At 60.7% G+C, this 15,494-nt stretch overlaps 5 protein-coding genes across 5 annotated transcripts; 3 read left to right on the forward strand and 2 right to left on the reverse strand.

Moving 5' to 3' along the window:
* Positions 1 to 380: 380 nt before the first annotated feature.
* BXZ73DRAFT_98483 (uncharacterized protein) lies at positions 381 to 2,263 on the reverse strand (the record flags this gene model as incomplete). Its single annotated transcript, XM_048027700.1, has 8 exons — positions 381 to 404; positions 461 to 588; positions 649 to 716; positions 770 to 897; positions 996 to 1,045; positions 1,104 to 1,238; positions 1,316 to 1,336; positions 2,242 to 2,263. 8 exons carry the CDS (start codon positions 2,261 to 2,263, stop codon positions 381 to 383), a joined length of 576 nt encoding a protein of 191 aa, XP_047880985.1.
* A 1,863-nt stretch (positions 2,264 to 4,126) lies between these two features.
* Positions 4,127 to 4,790, forward strand: BXZ73DRAFT_75222 (uncharacterized protein; the record flags this gene model as incomplete). Its single annotated transcript, XM_048022177.1, has 6 exons — positions 4,127 to 4,129; positions 4,195 to 4,252; positions 4,310 to 4,376; positions 4,429 to 4,487; positions 4,553 to 4,608; positions 4,698 to 4,790. The coding sequence occupies 6 exons, from the start codon at positions 4,127 to 4,129 to the stop codon at positions 4,788 to 4,790; spliced, it is 336 nt and encodes a 111-aa protein (XP_047880986.1).
* A 2,694-nt stretch (positions 4,791 to 7,484) lies between these two features.
* On the reverse strand, positions 7,485 to 8,145 carry BXZ73DRAFT_88414 (FK506-binding protein 1; the record flags this gene model as incomplete). The annotated part of the gene is made up of 6 exons (XM_048024935.1): positions 7,485 to 7,568; positions 7,625 to 7,680; positions 7,746 to 7,804; positions 7,858 to 7,924; positions 8,004 to 8,061; positions 8,143 to 8,145. 6 exons carry the CDS (start codon positions 8,143 to 8,145, stop codon positions 7,485 to 7,487), a joined length of 327 nt encoding a protein of 108 aa, XP_047880987.1.
* Positions 8,146 to 8,625: 480 nt separating this feature from the next.
* BXZ73DRAFT_75224 (glutathione S-transferase C-terminal-like protein) lies at positions 8,626 to 9,988 on the forward strand (the record flags this gene model as incomplete). The annotated part of the gene is made up of 8 exons (XM_048022178.1): positions 8,626 to 8,799; positions 8,858 to 8,861; positions 8,949 to 9,087; positions 9,163 to 9,233; positions 9,315 to 9,404; positions 9,463 to 9,612; positions 9,672 to 9,825; positions 9,919 to 9,988. 8 exons carry the CDS (start codon positions 8,626 to 8,628, stop codon positions 9,986 to 9,988), a joined length of 852 nt encoding a protein of 283 aa, XP_047880988.1.
* Positions 9,989 to 11,648: 1,660 nt separating this feature from the next.
* Positions 11,649 to 13,730, forward strand: BXZ73DRAFT_88416 (Bestrophin, RFP-TM, chloride channel-domain-containing protein; the record flags this gene model as incomplete). The annotated part of the gene is made up of 10 exons (XM_048024936.1): positions 11,649 to 11,757; positions 11,819 to 11,939; positions 11,994 to 12,057; positions 12,120 to 12,245; positions 12,311 to 13,063; positions 13,125 to 13,162; positions 13,222 to 13,278; positions 13,338 to 13,372; positions 13,429 to 13,481; positions 13,536 to 13,730. 10 exons carry the CDS (start codon positions 11,649 to 11,651, stop codon positions 13,728 to 13,730), a joined length of 1,551 nt encoding a protein of 516 aa, XP_047880989.1.
* Between the last annotated feature and the right edge of the window lie 1,764 nt (positions 13,731 to 15,494).

Raw genomic sequence — 15,494 nt, forward strand, 5'->3', positions numbered from 1 at the left:
CACGACCCACGCACAGACGACATCAAGCGATAGGGAACGCTCTATCACACCCTGGCGCTAAGTTGATGATGTTTCGGTGAACCGAGTTGCTACTTTTGTTGGTCCATGCCTGACGCCCAGTGAGAACTTACAGGTTTCAGAGGGTTTCAGGCGGTTTCGTTTGGGCGAAACCGCCTGGAACCCTGAGAAACCGCTTGAAACCGTCATATCGGTAAAAGAAACCGTATGAAACTGTGCACAAAGTTTCATACGGTTTCGTACGGTTTTGTGGGGGTTTTAGACGGTTTCGGGCGGTTTGCGGGTCGGTTTCGAGCAGTTTTGTGCGGTTTGGAACGATATCACATTGAATTGCTATATATGGTACACTCCAAAACATATAGCTACCCTGCGCCCGCGTCGTCCGCCTACGTCCACTCGCCCACTCCGTGTGCCCACATCCGCTCCACAGTGCATCGAGCACCAGCGTCCCTTCCGCACCCCTGAGAAGCTCCTCTGGCGGTGCGCTGTCCTCTCGGCGGGTAATTGTACGCTGGCATTGGTGCTCGGAGACGCTTGCATTCGCAAGAAGCATGTGGGTGAACCGCTCGGCTGCGTGTGCGGAGTCCCAGTCAGCTCGCGTGTCGCGCCGACGGCAAATAGAACACATACACCGTACTTGTCCAGGAGCGTCCACTCCACCCGGCGGGTCTTTGTTGGATGGGGTGCCCTGTGTGAGCCTGAAGAGAGACTGGTTAGCACGCGACCGGCGTTGGCGCGCGGACGGACGCACATGGCAAAGACAATCACGCCGACGCTACGGCTGTCGACGAGGTTTGAGAACCCGTCCCGTGTAGGGAACGCGTCGTGCGCAGCCACTTCCGGCGCGAGGTATAAGGGGGCACCACAGAACGTCGTTACCTAGAGGGCGTCATCAGGGAGCGGCGCGGCACGGCACGGCGAGATCGGGATACTCGCGAACGTCCCATTCATCTTGTATTCATCGACAAGTCGGCGACCTTGACCGCAACCCACGCGGAGTGGTCCTCAATCGAGCGGTGCACCCGGCCTGCGGCTGCCGCGTCAGTCGAATGGGCGAACGCACTGAGTAGCGGTCGCGGACGCACTGATTGCACGCGACATTTTGTCGAGCACAACGTCGTTTATGCGGGGCTTGCGCCGGAACCGGTGTGTGCGCTGCACCTTGAAGAGGTCAATGCACTTGGTGTTCGGGTGCACTTTGTTGCAGGTCCCAATGGCGACTAGAAATAGGCCGTGCAGCGGAGGCGCATACAGGCAGGTAGGGAAAATGCTGAATATATGCAGTGAAAACACTCACGGTAGGCGGGTGGCGTGATGGCTGCGGTGCAGGGAGAGCGAGGGCGACGTTCGCAAGACGTCGCAGTGGGTGGAGGCGGTGGGGAGAAAGCATGGTAGAGGTCGATGGAGAAGTCAAGATGCGAAGTGCTCTCCGGCGATAGCACGATGCGAAGATCCAATCACGTGATTATCACACGCCCTCGGCTCGCGCTGCCAGGACGAGGACGACTTCGTGCACCTGTCTGCGGACGACATCGCCAAGAAGACCACCCGCAAGCCCCACGCGCGGCCGCCCAGATCTCCACACACTCCTCCGCGAGGAAGTGTACCCGAGCCGCGGGCGAGTAGACTGTAGGGCGATAGTACTGGTGCTAATAGTGTTGTGTGTAGTTTGTGGCTCGCAGGGGATAGCACAGGATTGCCGCGCTGCGTTGTGTGTGCCACTTGCGAACGCGCTCACTGGCGGCCCCAGCGTGGTTGTGCACGTCGGTTGAGTCGTTCTGGTACGCGTGAGATTGTATAAGTACACTGCAAAAGGAAGCGGGCAGGCCCGTAGACGAAGCAGTTGAGAAGAAAGTGCAAATCAGCAATTGCTGTCATGCTACTCCACCCGTGTGAATGGAGTGCCGCAATGTCTGCTGTGTTGAAACTATTGTCGAACTTGCGCATTTGAAGCTGCAGAATGCAACTTTTCAACACATTGTTGTCGAAAGTGTCTATTAATAACGTGTCTTCCCCGGGCGTCTAGCGGCTTGAAACCGTCCGAAACCCTCTGAACCCGTCTAAAACCCTCTGGAACCCTCTGAAACCTGTACGTTCTCACTGGGCCTGACGATCGCCTATTCAGTAGGTAATGTTGCCCCGCATCCTGTTACGTATCTTCAGCCTCTAATGACGATTTTCGCTCCCCCTCCGGATCGTACGCCGGCCAGGTTCCGTTCTTACCTGTGACCGGATCCAAGGCCATATTTTGACGAACGCTCATAACCGGATCAGCGTAAGTTCGTACCGGAATCTCCGAGCCGGTGAAGTCGCTGAAATGGGACTGGTGGACAGAACGTGGCGGCCTAGAGCGTCGGACATTGCGCACTAGTTCGCTTCGAAACTGGCAACGATGCTTCGCCATTGCGGTCGCAACCTTCGCAAGTTCACAGGTGATAGGTGGTGCGGACCCAGGGCAAGCCTCGCAAAGGTAACTTGGAACCGCCAGTGAGGAGATTCACTGAACGAGAAGGTAGAAGACTGAATCGCGGTCACCGATCATCAACTCACGCAGGCTGTATCAGATGCTCGGCGCGGCAGGACAGTGCAGCCCTTGGCCGTCCGTCCCCCAATCGTGTCTGTCCAGGTCCCGCGGCTCTCTCGTCGCGCTACCGCGTGTTCTGGACCTGCGCTACGCCAACCCCAGTTTCGGATGATGTTTCAGGTCCAGGGTTGCCAGCCGTTCTGGCAGAACCGCGGTTCGAGGTGCATCGCGGGTACACTAGTGTCCTCACGTCATCTGCAGTTCCTCCGATGCGAAGTCGTGTGCCACGACCGTTTGGCCACCGTGCTCGTGCAGCGCGCCACTGTGCGAATGGGAGTCCACGGGCGCCGCGATCGTTGACACTGGTGACAGCGGCCAGGGCTCGAGGAACGTACGCAGGGGGTGCACGCTGCAGAACGCCCGCCTTTCTGCTGGAATGCCGCGCTGCGGACGACCTGACCTCCGATCGGCCGGCGAGAACCTGCCATAGAAAACAAATAGGATTTACACGTTTCCAGAGTCGAACACGGGCTGCCGCTTCGGGTCCAAGGCTTCTCTCGTCTGCGCCCAGTGACCTCGTCGTGGCCTATCGTCGCGCGCCTCCGTACGTGTCACCGTCACATTATCTCCCCCGCCGGCTTGCGACATTGACTATTCTCCGCACCCACAGCGCTCCCGTCTCATCGATGGGGTCCACGTGCCCCGGCGCGACAAGACAGAACTCTATCCCCGCCTCCCTCCCTGCCCCGCAGACATCCAGCGCGGAGTCCGCGTACCACGCCTGCACTGCTCTCGCGCGGTACGCGGACGATGTCGCGTCCCCTCGATGAACTTAGCGCACCCAGCGATTGCACAGTGCGCGCAGGCACGCGCGCCCGCGCCCGCGCCTTCGTCAGACACAAATCGGCAACGTTCGCAGAAGTACGCGCTCCTCCACGGGTCGCCCGTTGACGCTTCACTCAAGGGTGCGGAGATGAACCGTTCTCGCCGTCCTTCGGTACTCGAGCGGCCACCGTGCAGTCCCGTTGGGCCTGAGCGCGGATATGGGCTCATGATGAGACGGGGAATGGCGCGTCGGGCGCACTGGGCGTTGCCGGGGCGCGCGCGGGAGCGCGCCGAGTTCTGTGCTGGAGCGCACTATCGGATGGCAATCTAGCCAAAGCCGATTTGCACCCCGGAAACGGCGCGGCGGCAGTGGATTGTGGGAGGATCGGACGAGGGCCCGTCCGGGGCGGGCGGGGTGCTCGCGCGGGACCAGACCTGGGCCACGAGGAGGCTGGGAGCATGGCGGGAGGAGGGACGCGTGCGGGACAGGCAGGAGGACGGCCTTGGCTGAAGGCGCGCGCGCAGGTGACGGTGGGCGCCGCGGGGAGCTGGGGCGGGAGGCCATCGACATCGATAAAGGCGCGTTCTAGGCAGCCGCACGCTCGTCCACTCGCGATCAAGGGAGGATGCCGGATGACGCTGGATCGGATCAAGATCCGTCCTCGACCCCGTGCGCGGGCAGTATAAGTGCTGGCCACACCACCCTGTCCTCTAAGCTGCCCTGGCCTGTCTCCGTAGCCATCGTCTCCAACCGCGACCATGGTCAGTCTCCCGCGTGCGTACCCCCGTTCCCCCACGCTCACCCGCCACCGCGCGCGCCCCTCTAGGGTGTCACTGTCGAGCCTCTCTCTCCTGGCGACGGCCTCCACTTCCCTTCCACGGGTGGTACGTCTCTCTTCCCCGCATTGTCCCTTGCCCCCTCTCACCCCCGCGTTTTCACAGACAAGGTCACCATCCACTATGTCGGCAGGCTCGAGAACGGCACTACGTTCGACTCAAGCAGGGATCGGTGAGCTCCATCTATCTCTCGCGCTAGCTACCGCTAATCTATCCACCTGAAGCGGCTCTCCCTTCGACACGCTGATTGGTGTGGGCAAGGTCATCAGGGGCTGGGACGAGGGTGCGTACTCTTGCGCACGCGCATACTACATCCAATCACTCATGGACATGCGTTGTTTGCTCCAGGTGTACCATTACTGTCCCTGGGCGAGAAGGCGATCATCACGGTGACGCCAGACTTCGTGAGTCTTCGTCCCTTCGCATTCCATACTTCTCTCCCCCGCCCCCCTATTCTCTTCTGTGCGCGTCCACTGACTTTCATTGCGTGTAGGCGTATGGCTCGCGGGGATTCCCACCGGTGATCCCACCCAATTCTACCCTCAAGTTCGAGGTCGAGCTGCTGAAGATCAACGATAGGGCTTAACTGCCCCTCGGCTTCCGCGCTCCTCTTTTCATCCCGCTCGCGCATCCGCGATGGGTCTCTGGCTGATTGCAATCGTACATAGCTGGGCATAGGATGCCCTTGTGATATTACTTCTGTTCTATAGTACTCCTCGCCCGCACACCCTTCGCCTCCTCTGCTCCAGTATGCCTCTCCCATTCGTCTCTTGTACTCTCATCGTCCCTGACTATCCTCCCTCCCGTCCTGCATCTTTCGAGCTTCCACTCCGGTTCCTGTACGCGAACCCCCTTGGGGCTCAGGCATACCCGCCCTGGCTTTCTCTGTTACCCGGACTCATCATCTACCCCCGCATCCCCGCACCCGCATAGTATTCCAGGCCAAGCAATCGATAGATTAACACCGCACACTACACGCATCTCGCGCCCGCCCGGCGCATCGATTGCCCGCCGCCCGCCGCCTGATTCTGCGCGCAGGTCGAATTTGACCGGGTCCGGGACGCGGTCGACGCAGAACATATGGAGCGGGCTGCGGCAGCCCGGGCGCGATGGGCCCCCGCGACTAGCCCCGCGCCGACATCGCCCATCAGCTTGCCTATCGCGGACGTGGGCACCGGGCAGGCGCGGGCGTTGGCGTCGGGTGGACCCGGCAGCGAGTGCGCGCGGTGGTCGTTCGACCTCTCATGATCTCAAATCCGACTGAAAGTACTTGGCCAGCCAACCGCGGCGAATATCCCCGTCTCGACGGAGTCATGGGCCCAAGACATTCGCGCCCACAGATGGCCTCGTTCGAGGCCTCGGACGAAGACGAAGCCGCGGTCCTCCGCCCGTTCCGCCCGGTTTAACCTCAAGGTTGCGCGCCGCGGCGAGCGCGAGAGGTCGCGGGCCACGCGCGCGTGATCTCTCGGACGCCGCTTCGCGTCTCAGGCGCACTTCGGCGGGGGAGCCCCTCCGGCCGCCATCCAGCCATCCATCATTCTGCGAGGTGGGCGGGCGCGATGAAGAGCATTCAACACAATAAACTACCTCGCAGCCGTGTACTCGGAACGCTGATACGAGTACATGTGCAATTCTCGTTCGTTCGCCCCCGCGCGCCTCCAGCCCCCGTAACCCCGCGCGTCCCGCACCAGTTCACGCACCGCGAACCGCTGGGGAGTCCTCCCTGGGCCAGCGCCCGCCCGGGTCCAGTGCGCCCACGCTATGTACTCTACATACCCGGCAGTGGCAGATCGGATACCCGGGCGAGCGCAAACCACCTTCGCATTCCGCGCGACGCGTGCGCAGGGCGCTCCGTGCCCCGAAGGAGACACACGCACGCGTGAAAACCGTCGTGGCCGGCGGTCATGGTCATGGGACCGCCGCGCTGGCCCGCGCGGGGGCTGGGTGCTCGACGTCAACCGTACGTCGACACTTATCTCCCCCGCGCGCCTCGACCGCGCGCCGCGGAGTGTGCGTGTGGGGTGCGAACGGTAAACGGCAAACGGCGAGCAGCAGGCTGTCAGTGGTGATCACGCACATGAGCGAGGGTGCCGCCGCCCGCACCGCGCTCGGATTTTTGCGACGCCACCCGTCCGTCCGTGCAGGTTCCGCGGAGGGCGCCAGGTGGCCCGGCCGGGCGGTCGCCGGTGCTTGTTCCTTATACCTTACCGGACGAGCGACGATCAGCGTCCGGCCGGGTGATAAGCGGGGAGGCCTGCAGGGGGTGCGGGGAATAGATGACTGTCGAAGCGCGGTGGCTCGAGTGCCCCGCAGGAGTGTTCTCGTGACGCCGACGGTCGGGCGAGCAGCAGGGATCGCCGCGCGCGCAGCCCGCAACTCAATCGCCCGTTGCTGCTGCCGCACACACCCTCGGTCGCCCGCGTTCATCTCCGACCTTCAGGCGATCGCGCACGGAGGGTGCCTGCAGCCCTGATGCCCGAACGAGGGCGGAGAAGGCGTGAGGGGGCCCTTGGCAGAAGCCTCGCGCGCGTCGACGCGCACGGCTGGCTGGCACCTTCTCGCTCTGGTCAGCCGGTTGCCGCGATGGGCCCGATGGCCACCCGTGCGCATACTTATCGCAGGGGCGCGGCACGCACTATCGCTCGCGCGCCAGCCGTCGGATCGTGCGTGCGAGGGCAACAGCCAGGTAAAGCCACGGGATCTTCGCAACGACAACCAATGTCCGGGTGCCTTGTTGCCCCAGTATCAGCCAGAGTAATATGAACGTGAGAAGGCCTCCGCGGCGTCTGCGCATCACAGGTCCGGCGTGCGCCCTTCGAGTGCGCCAAGGTGCGCCACCGTGTACTCAAAAGTGTATCGGGACAGTGTGGCAGCTGGATGCAAGCCACCCAGAGAATTGTCTCAGAATGTGATTGACCGCCTCACCGCCGGCTCGGAGGGTGTGCATGTGGGCACGAAATGCCCATTCTCGTGCTCAGAATTTTTTGTTTCCTCTTGTTCATTTTCAGGCAGCACAAGTGCGAAAACGGCGCTGAATGAACCGCGGCTCGAATAGACGCGGGTCGCCTTCCGGGCCGTCGCATCGATGGCTATCAATGACGTCACGTCCCTCCGAGATTGTCGGCAAAGCCATCGAGGCCGCAGAAACGCCCTCATTGCGCACAGAAAAGTCCGGGGGATCGTGAAATATTGGAGGAAGTGGAATGGAAACACGATGGTACATGGGAGCTTACAACATCAACGGAAACACACGCAGCGCAGTCCACCAATAGACGGGCGTCTAGTTGATCTTGAGCAACTCGACCTCGAATTTGAGAGTCGCGTTCTCGGGGATCTTAGGTGGGTAGCCTCGCGGGCCGTACGCCTATTGGTTTTGATAACGATAAGCATATATAGGGGTCGATGAGCAGATCTACTCACGTAGTCAGGCGTGCACGTGAGGACCGCCTTCTGGCCGAGTGACAACTTCGGTACCCCTGGAACAGGATGCACAACGTGAGCTTAGACATTGAAGGCGCACCACGGAAATCGCCAAACGAACCCTCGTCCCAGCCCTTGATAACGCGCCCTATACCAATCTGCGTGACGAAAGGCTTGTTGCTGCACGCCCGATCGGTGAGCGTTCAAGTGGTAAACAGAGTATGAAGACGAACCGATCTCTGCTGGAGTCGAAAACACTGCCGTTGGTGAGCCTACCGACGTAGTGCATGGTGACGGTGTCTGCGGAGGGACGTGGGATGAGCACGCGGATGTCCAATGCAGGTGCGATCTGGACGATCGATGGGGATCTAGGACGCACCGCCGGGCTGGGGGTAGTTCAAGCCATCGCCTTCAGCAAGAGTCTCGACGTGGACGCCCTGAACACAGATCAGGCGTCAGCGGCAGACACGAGGAATCGTTGGGACGCGGGTGTGGGGTGGTCGCGCGCAGGGACGTACCATGGTGGTGGTGTGAGGATGAGGAGGGCTGAGCGGGCGGTGCGGCGGAGAGTGGTCACGGATTTATAGGCTAGGCGCGGGGTCGAGAAGCCTGTCACATTTGGAACCTTCACGTTGGCGGGGCGGGCCGTTGTGTACGCCCAGATGGGAAGGTGCCAGGCCGGGACGCGTGCCCGCCCGCGTGCGCCATCGATATGTACGCCAACGAGCCCCGCGCGTCGAAAGGGGACTCGGGCGGAGGCACACAGGGGCCAGCGGGCCCGGCGCCTCTCAGGGGAGCCTCCTTCCGGCCCGGGTATTCCCGAGGGCTCTGGCACGCTGGCGCCTGCGCACTCAAGTAAGTACTCCAACTCCTCATCTGGTACACCATCACTGCATACGGATCTGGCGGAGCTCCAACTCTAATGTCATGGGTTGAGTAACCTTCACCCTCTCGTCCGCGCCCTCCACCCACCGTCCCGTCCCTCTTGACCCCACACACCCATGGCCACCACCCAGGACTCAGGACGGTCTTACCACCTCCAGTGCACAGGCCCCGCGCTCGAAACCGCAGAGGCTCACAGCGCCCAAGAGCACATCACGCTGTTTGGCAGCTGTTTCTGCCCGTTTGTGCAGAGGGTATGGATCACGCTGGAATACCTCGGGATTGACTACGCGGTACGCATATAGTCATCTCACCTGTGCGCTAGGAAAGTTGCAACAGCCTTTCTTTTAGTATTGTACGTACGTGTCCGCCCAGACGATCAGCGTCACTCCATTGGCCCATCCAAGCTTACATTGGACCTGAACATCGTCCTTGCCCGCAGATGAAGTGGATCCGTACAAGAAGCCTGCGGAGCTTCTTGAGCTCTCGCCCAAGGGCCTCGTTCCAGCGCTGAGGCTCAACAATCACCACCCTCCCAATGCCCTGAACGAGAGCACCATCATCATGGACTACCTGGAAGAGTGCGTTCGATTCACTGTTTCCCTGCCTCCTCTTCTCACTCTTGATCACCGCACGCGCGCTCCGCGGTTGAACAGGCTCGCGAACGGGGACACCAGGCGCTCCTCGCATACCGTGGAGAGCCTCTTCCCTCCGCCTTCTGACCCATGTGCGTTGCGCGCCTATGCAGTGTTCCATTCCTCGCTCACTTTACATTTTCTGGCTGTTGATACGTCATCGGTCACTCTAGACGCACGCGCTCTCATCCGCTTACAGGCGGATTGTGCGAGCCGCTCTCTAGTCCCCGCTTTCTATCGATACTTGCAAGCGCAAGACGAAGGTACGAGCAACATAACCGAAGTCGACGTTGTATCAACCCTGAACGCAATCGGCCACAGCGAAACAGGTTGAAGGCGCAACGGCGTTTGTGGAAGCAATTAAAGCCCTTGTAGCCCTCTTCGAACGGGCAGAGCGCGAAGGATACACGTCATACGGACTTTGGAATGAGGGCGGCTCGCTCAGCTACGCCGACGTGATGGCAATGCCATGTATGTTGGACATTACCAGGGCAGCTATGTTACTGCACCACTGACTTCTCGGTCCTCAGGGCTCTTCCGCGCGACAAATGTACTCAAGCATTATCGGGGCTTTGTGATGCCAGAAGGCGAGCGTTTCCAAGCCTACATGCAGAGGCTGGTAGCGCACCCTGCGGTCAGACGTACATGCAGCACGGAGCAGCTATACCTTGATAGCTACGAACGGTACGTCAAGGACGTTCGTGTCAGGTTCACACGGGCTGAAGGGTTACGATCCATCGTCGATCACTCTCACTATTGGTACTTTGAAATCTGTAGATACGCCTTCAATCGTCCGAACACCAGTCAAGTGGCGAATGCCATCAACTCGGGAGCGCCTCTCCCTTGAGACATCGTGGTAAGGGTAGTCTACACCCTATCTGACGATTGACACCGATAAGCAGACACTCTGTAAGACTCGAAGGAAATGTCTAGGATTGAGAGAAATGGCGACACGAAGTTTAGCGTATAGTATCGCTTTATTGGTTCCATATCGTCTATCGAAGCGTTGCAAACATGTACTTGAAACAGAAAGTTCTCACCCACCTCTCATAATTCGTCGTCGTTGAGAGGACGAACGTTTCCATTCCCCGCAGTGGGTTCTCAGATCTCAGACTTAAGTGACGTTGAAATTGTCTATCTCGCAGGATAGCATAGCAACGGTACAAACCTTCCAGATGGTCTACATGGGTCTCGAACAGCATTCACATGAGTATCAGATCCGCATGTCACCCTCGTTGGCACTGCATGTGGTTGGAGATCATTACAACGACTTCTACACGCATTACACATGGTCTCGGTGCTCTGTCGCGTACAGAAGAGGCTTTGAATATCTAGTGCAGAGTTCACTGCAATCCCCGCTTGGATACAAAACACGGCCATGGCCCATGGAGGCCGCAGCAGCGGCTAGCAGCGGATTATGAAGAGCGAATCTGATGATCGGGCGGCGCTCCGACCAGCGGGAGACATGGGCGGGTGGCGGTGTCGACGACGCTGGGAGACGGTCTGAGACGGTCGGGGCGTCCGCACGCGCGCACGACCTCCGACCCTTTGCCTCATGTGGTGTGAGCCTGACGGGCTTGCATTGCATTCGATCCCCATCTGCTCGATCCTTGATACATCTCTCGTCAACCCTGGTCCTGCCGCCCGTGGCCGGAGCGTTCATCTTCAACGCCGCCTTCAAATCAGCCCGCGGTCCGGTGACCCCACCGCTTAGCAACAACACATTGCCACCCTCGGATCCCCAGTCGTACCTGCTCGAGTCCAGCCCCTCAACGACCTGCCTGACGACGTCGGGCTTTCCTGTCGATGGCTAAAAAGACGAAACGCGTCGATGCTCGCAGGCGCAGGGCACGAGAGGGCAGGGTGGCGCGTTAAATATCGCCTGCACCCGAGGGCCGAAATGAAGCGCAGTACGTACGCGCCCGCTTTCCCCATTGCCAAATCTTGGATGGCGGCGAGGTCGCCCTGGCCCGTCCTTCAGCCGACGCGAGCGGCCGCGTCCGTGGTCCCGTCCTTCGCCCTCCTCGCGTTGGACGCAAGGGGCTTGCCACCACAGGCGAGACGCTGTTGGATGCTTGGTGCGCCCGATGCTGCCGCAGAGTCAGCCTGTGCAGATGCAGTCTGTGCAGATGCGAGCGAGTTATCCCCGGGCGTTGCAAACTCAATCACCCCGCGTGGAAGACGACCCCGTCTGCCAAGGTCTGCCAACTCCGACTCCTCCGAGGCGCCGGTGCCTTCACACAGTGGAGGTCGACGACCTGGTGGGTATATAGCCCACCGTCGCCCCGACCCCGCGCCCATCACTGTTTCCCTTCCCTCCTCCCCTTCTTCTTCCGCCGTGCCGGCTCTTTGGACTCGAGACACGCTGCCTTCGTCTCGTGTCTTCCCTTCCTCCACACTTCGCTAGCCAGCCCGCGGTCCTCGCTCAAGCACGACTTCTCCCTCACTGAAGCCCGATCGGCCCTAGCCACTACCCCCCCTCAAGCCTCAAGAAGAGTGCGCACACGATGGTCGCGCAAAACCCGCTGTTCGTAGGATGGAGTCTGCGGAAGTTCAAGGCCACCGTCATAAACGATATCTGGCCGGAGGTTCTGTTCTTCACCTTGGTCGCCACCAGTGAGTCTTCATCTCTCTCATGCTCTGCCACATCCCCCATGGAGCTCATGTATGCGCCTAGTGGTGTCGCTGGTGTCTGAGATGACCACACACAAGCTGGCCGTCTCAAACGGTTTGCTTACCGTGCTGGGTACTGTCCTCGGTCTGGTCATCTCGTTCCGGACGTCGTCGGCGTATGAGCGGTGAGTGAACCTCCGTGGGTGTCGAGTGTCGGTCGCTGATGGGCGCTTGTTCAGGTACATGGAAGGTCGGAAGTTGTGGACGACCATCTCGTTGGCGTCACGTAACCTGGCTCAGATTGTGCGCATTTCATTCACACGTATGTGTAGATCGCAAGCTGACGCCATCGGGCTCGGGCTTAGATCTGGATACATGTTCCCTTCGACCGTACAGACAAGAAGACCGGCCAGCCGAAGTCTCAACTCGAGATTGTGATCGAGAAGAAGAGCATGGTGAACCTTATTCAGGCCTATTCCGTATCTGTGAAGGTAAGTTTCGCTTTGCATACTTCATCTGAAATGAACTGCTTCCTGACACCGCCTTTTCCTTTTAGCACATGCTTCGCGGTGAAGCCGGTGTCTATTACGAGGATCTTTACCCTCTCATTTGCTTCCTTCCTCGTTACGCCACTCACAACTCCGACAACGCTACCGTTGAGGACATGCTTCCCATGTGGAAGGCTTCTGAGATGGACAACAACAAGCACCAGGCCGCACACACTGTCACAACGTCGCGCCCGATGTCGCCTGAGGGGGGCACCACCCGAACAAGCAACAGTGAGCGCTCCAAAGAGGTCGGCGACATCTCTGAGGACCAAATTTACCACTCGCTCCGCGGCCGCCAGCTTCGCAAGCCGAAGAAGTTTGACCCCGAACAAGTCCTCCCTGCCGTGTATAGCGAGCACCCGTTGAAACCGGCAAGGAACCCGCCGAAGGAGTCCCTGTTCGACTACCTCCCCTTCCTGCGCATTTTCAAGCTTATGTTCAAGCCCTGCCGCCGCACCAAGTCTGCCCCGGTGCTTCCGACGAGCTCGGGCCCCACTCGTACGCTTACTGGCAAGAAGATTCGTCCCGAAGCTGTCGACTCGAATGTCCCGCTTGAGATCTCGCTCTTCCTGTCGAGCTACCTCGCGTGGCTGCTCCGCAACGGCCAACTTGTGCCCGCCACGGCGTCGATGTTCGCGACAAGTATCTCGCAGCTCCAGGACACCGTCACGAACCTGGACCGCATCAGGAACACACCCCTGCCGTTCGCCTACCAGGCACACCTCCGCATTTCACTCTGGCTGTACTTGTTCTTCCTGCCCGTAAGTGGCGCTTTGGGTGTCTTTTTGACACCGTTGAGCTGACATGATGCTCGCGAAATAGTTCCAGGTATGGAGCTCGTTCCATTACTTGACTATTCCGTGCGTATCCTTTCATCTGGCGCTCAGTTGGGGTTGTGCGCGGCTGACACTCGATATAGCGGCACCGCCTTTGCGTCGTTCTTGCTCCTCGGTTTCCTCGAGATCGGTCAGGAGATGTGAGTTCGATGTTCTCCCGTTCCGTGATGCGCTTCTAACTCCACGTGCCGCGGTGCAGTGAGAACCCGTTCAACTACGATATGAACGATCTCGGTAAGAAATACCTCCTTCTGGGTTTGCTGTAAATCGAGTTAACCGAATGCGTCCAGACCTCGATGCGTTCTGCCTTTCCGTCCAGCGCGAGCTCCACGAGATCACGGCGGTGCGTTCTTATCCTCTTGTCGGTCAGGATATGTCTCATGTGGTCTGCATCTAGCACTCCTGCCCGGAGCCCGACGAGTTCATGATCACCCCTTGGAACCAGCCCTTCGCACCCGCTGACAGACGCACAGCGCAGGAGATGATTGACGACGTCAACCACGAGTACCACGGCCCCGAGACAGGCATGCGCACTATCCGCCGCACGCTCCTCAAGAGTTGGTGGGACGTCGAGCAAATGACTCGGGTCTAATCGATGACCGATGGACCCATTTGACCTCTCAAGCACACGATCTCAAACACGAAAACAAGCTCGCAACCTCAAAACGGCCGTCCGTCACATCGCTCTCACACCTCCCCGTCCCCACACATAATGATCTGCTACTAGCACGTCGCTGGTACCACAAGCCTGGCGGCCGGGGTGACTGTTTGGGCGCCCTGTGCGTTCGGCGCCATCTCCGGATCCCTTCGCCACTACTAGAAGTCAGATACGCGTACATACGACCCAGCACCGCCTCTTCTGCATTCGTCCGTCTCGACCGATGTGACATCCGCCCTTGTATACTTTGGCCCCCACAAGCGTCCTTCCCGCCGACGGAAGCGTCCATTGCACCGACTGTCCGCGACGGCTCATAGTTGCATACACCCATACGTCTACGTACTTATTCCTCTCGCTGTCGTGTTTTACGTCTCTTTTAAATGGCATACGGTATGATATCTGGGCTCCTATGTCCCCGGGATGATAACGGCACCTGGGAACTCGTGACCGTCGGCGCTCTAATGGGAGTTGAATCAGAACGCGTCTCTGGCGCCGGGACGAGGACGGGGGCGTCAGGGCACGTTGCGCGACGGTGTGGCCAGCCACTGGGCTGCAAAACCCCCGCAGAGCGCGTGGCGGGGGCGAGGCGGGCGAGGCGAGCGACCGCCGCTCGCACTGGCAGAGACGTCCGCGCGCCGGGTGATATAAGATCCGGGAAGGATCGTGCACGCCGCCGCTAGAGGTCTGCTCGCCGCCTGCCTCTTCTTCTCTCCTCCCGCCCGTCCACGCGCGCCTCGTCTCTCTCCCACTGCCTCGACGACCCCGCGCCCGCATACAACGACCACAACGAGCAGATCGGTGCGTCAGCGTCTCCACCGCTCGCGTGCGGCCGAGCGTCCGGGAAGTACTGACATGAGGCCTCTGATCGGCGCTGCAGCTGCTCGCCCCACCGTTTCCAGCACCCAACCCTGCTCATCTGCGCCGACGGCCCCCCACAGTCTCGCGCAGCACCCCGTTCCAGATCGTCTCAGTGCCCCCTCCCAGACACCGCAGGCGCTCTCTCACCCTCTCTCCTCGTACGCCCACCTCTCGAGTCTCTCCATCCCGTCCTCAGACTCGTCTCGCCCTGCATATCCTCCACGCACACCTCCCCACGGCCCCCACACTCTTCACGCCCAGCTCGGTCCCGCCACGGAACCTGGAGCTCTCTATCGCCTCATCGCCCGCGCGCTTCCGCCTTCCTCCGTCCCAGCTACCCCCGCCGCCAACGCCCTCGGTCTATGGCCACGCTCTTCTCCCGCACCCAGCCCATCTCGAAGCAGAGCCCGCACCCTGGCCCGCCTTCAGACGATGACCCGCCCGGGGGCGCGGCCCCGAGCCCGGTCGGCCCCGCCGGCGCCGGCGCGACGAGCAACATCGCGCTCCTCCACCCGGAGACCGAGCCGGACGACGAGTGGAAGGACCGCACGCGGGCGCAGATCCAGGCGGGGATGGCGGCGCAGGTCGCGCGCCTGCACCGCGAGCGGGACGCGGCGCTCGCGGGGGTGCCCGAGGGCTCGCCCGCGGCGCTCGCGGCGATCGCGCGGCACGAGCAGGAGATGCACCTCGCGCGGAGCCGCGCGCAGGGGCAGTACAACAGCGAGCTGCAGGGGGAGCGGTTCGCGCGCGCGCTCGCGATGGGCATCGACGCGCCGGGGGACGCGGAGTTCCAGCGGTACGTGCAGCAGCAGCATGAGATCCTCGCCCAGATCGAGCGGA

This window comes from Epithele typhae, assembly GCF_022376455.1.
Source record: "Epithele typhae strain CBS 203.58 chromosome Unknown BXZ73scaffold_7, whole genome shotgun sequence".
NCBI lineage: Eukaryota > Fungi > Basidiomycota > Agaricomycetes > Polyporales > Epitheliaceae > Epithele > Epithele typhae.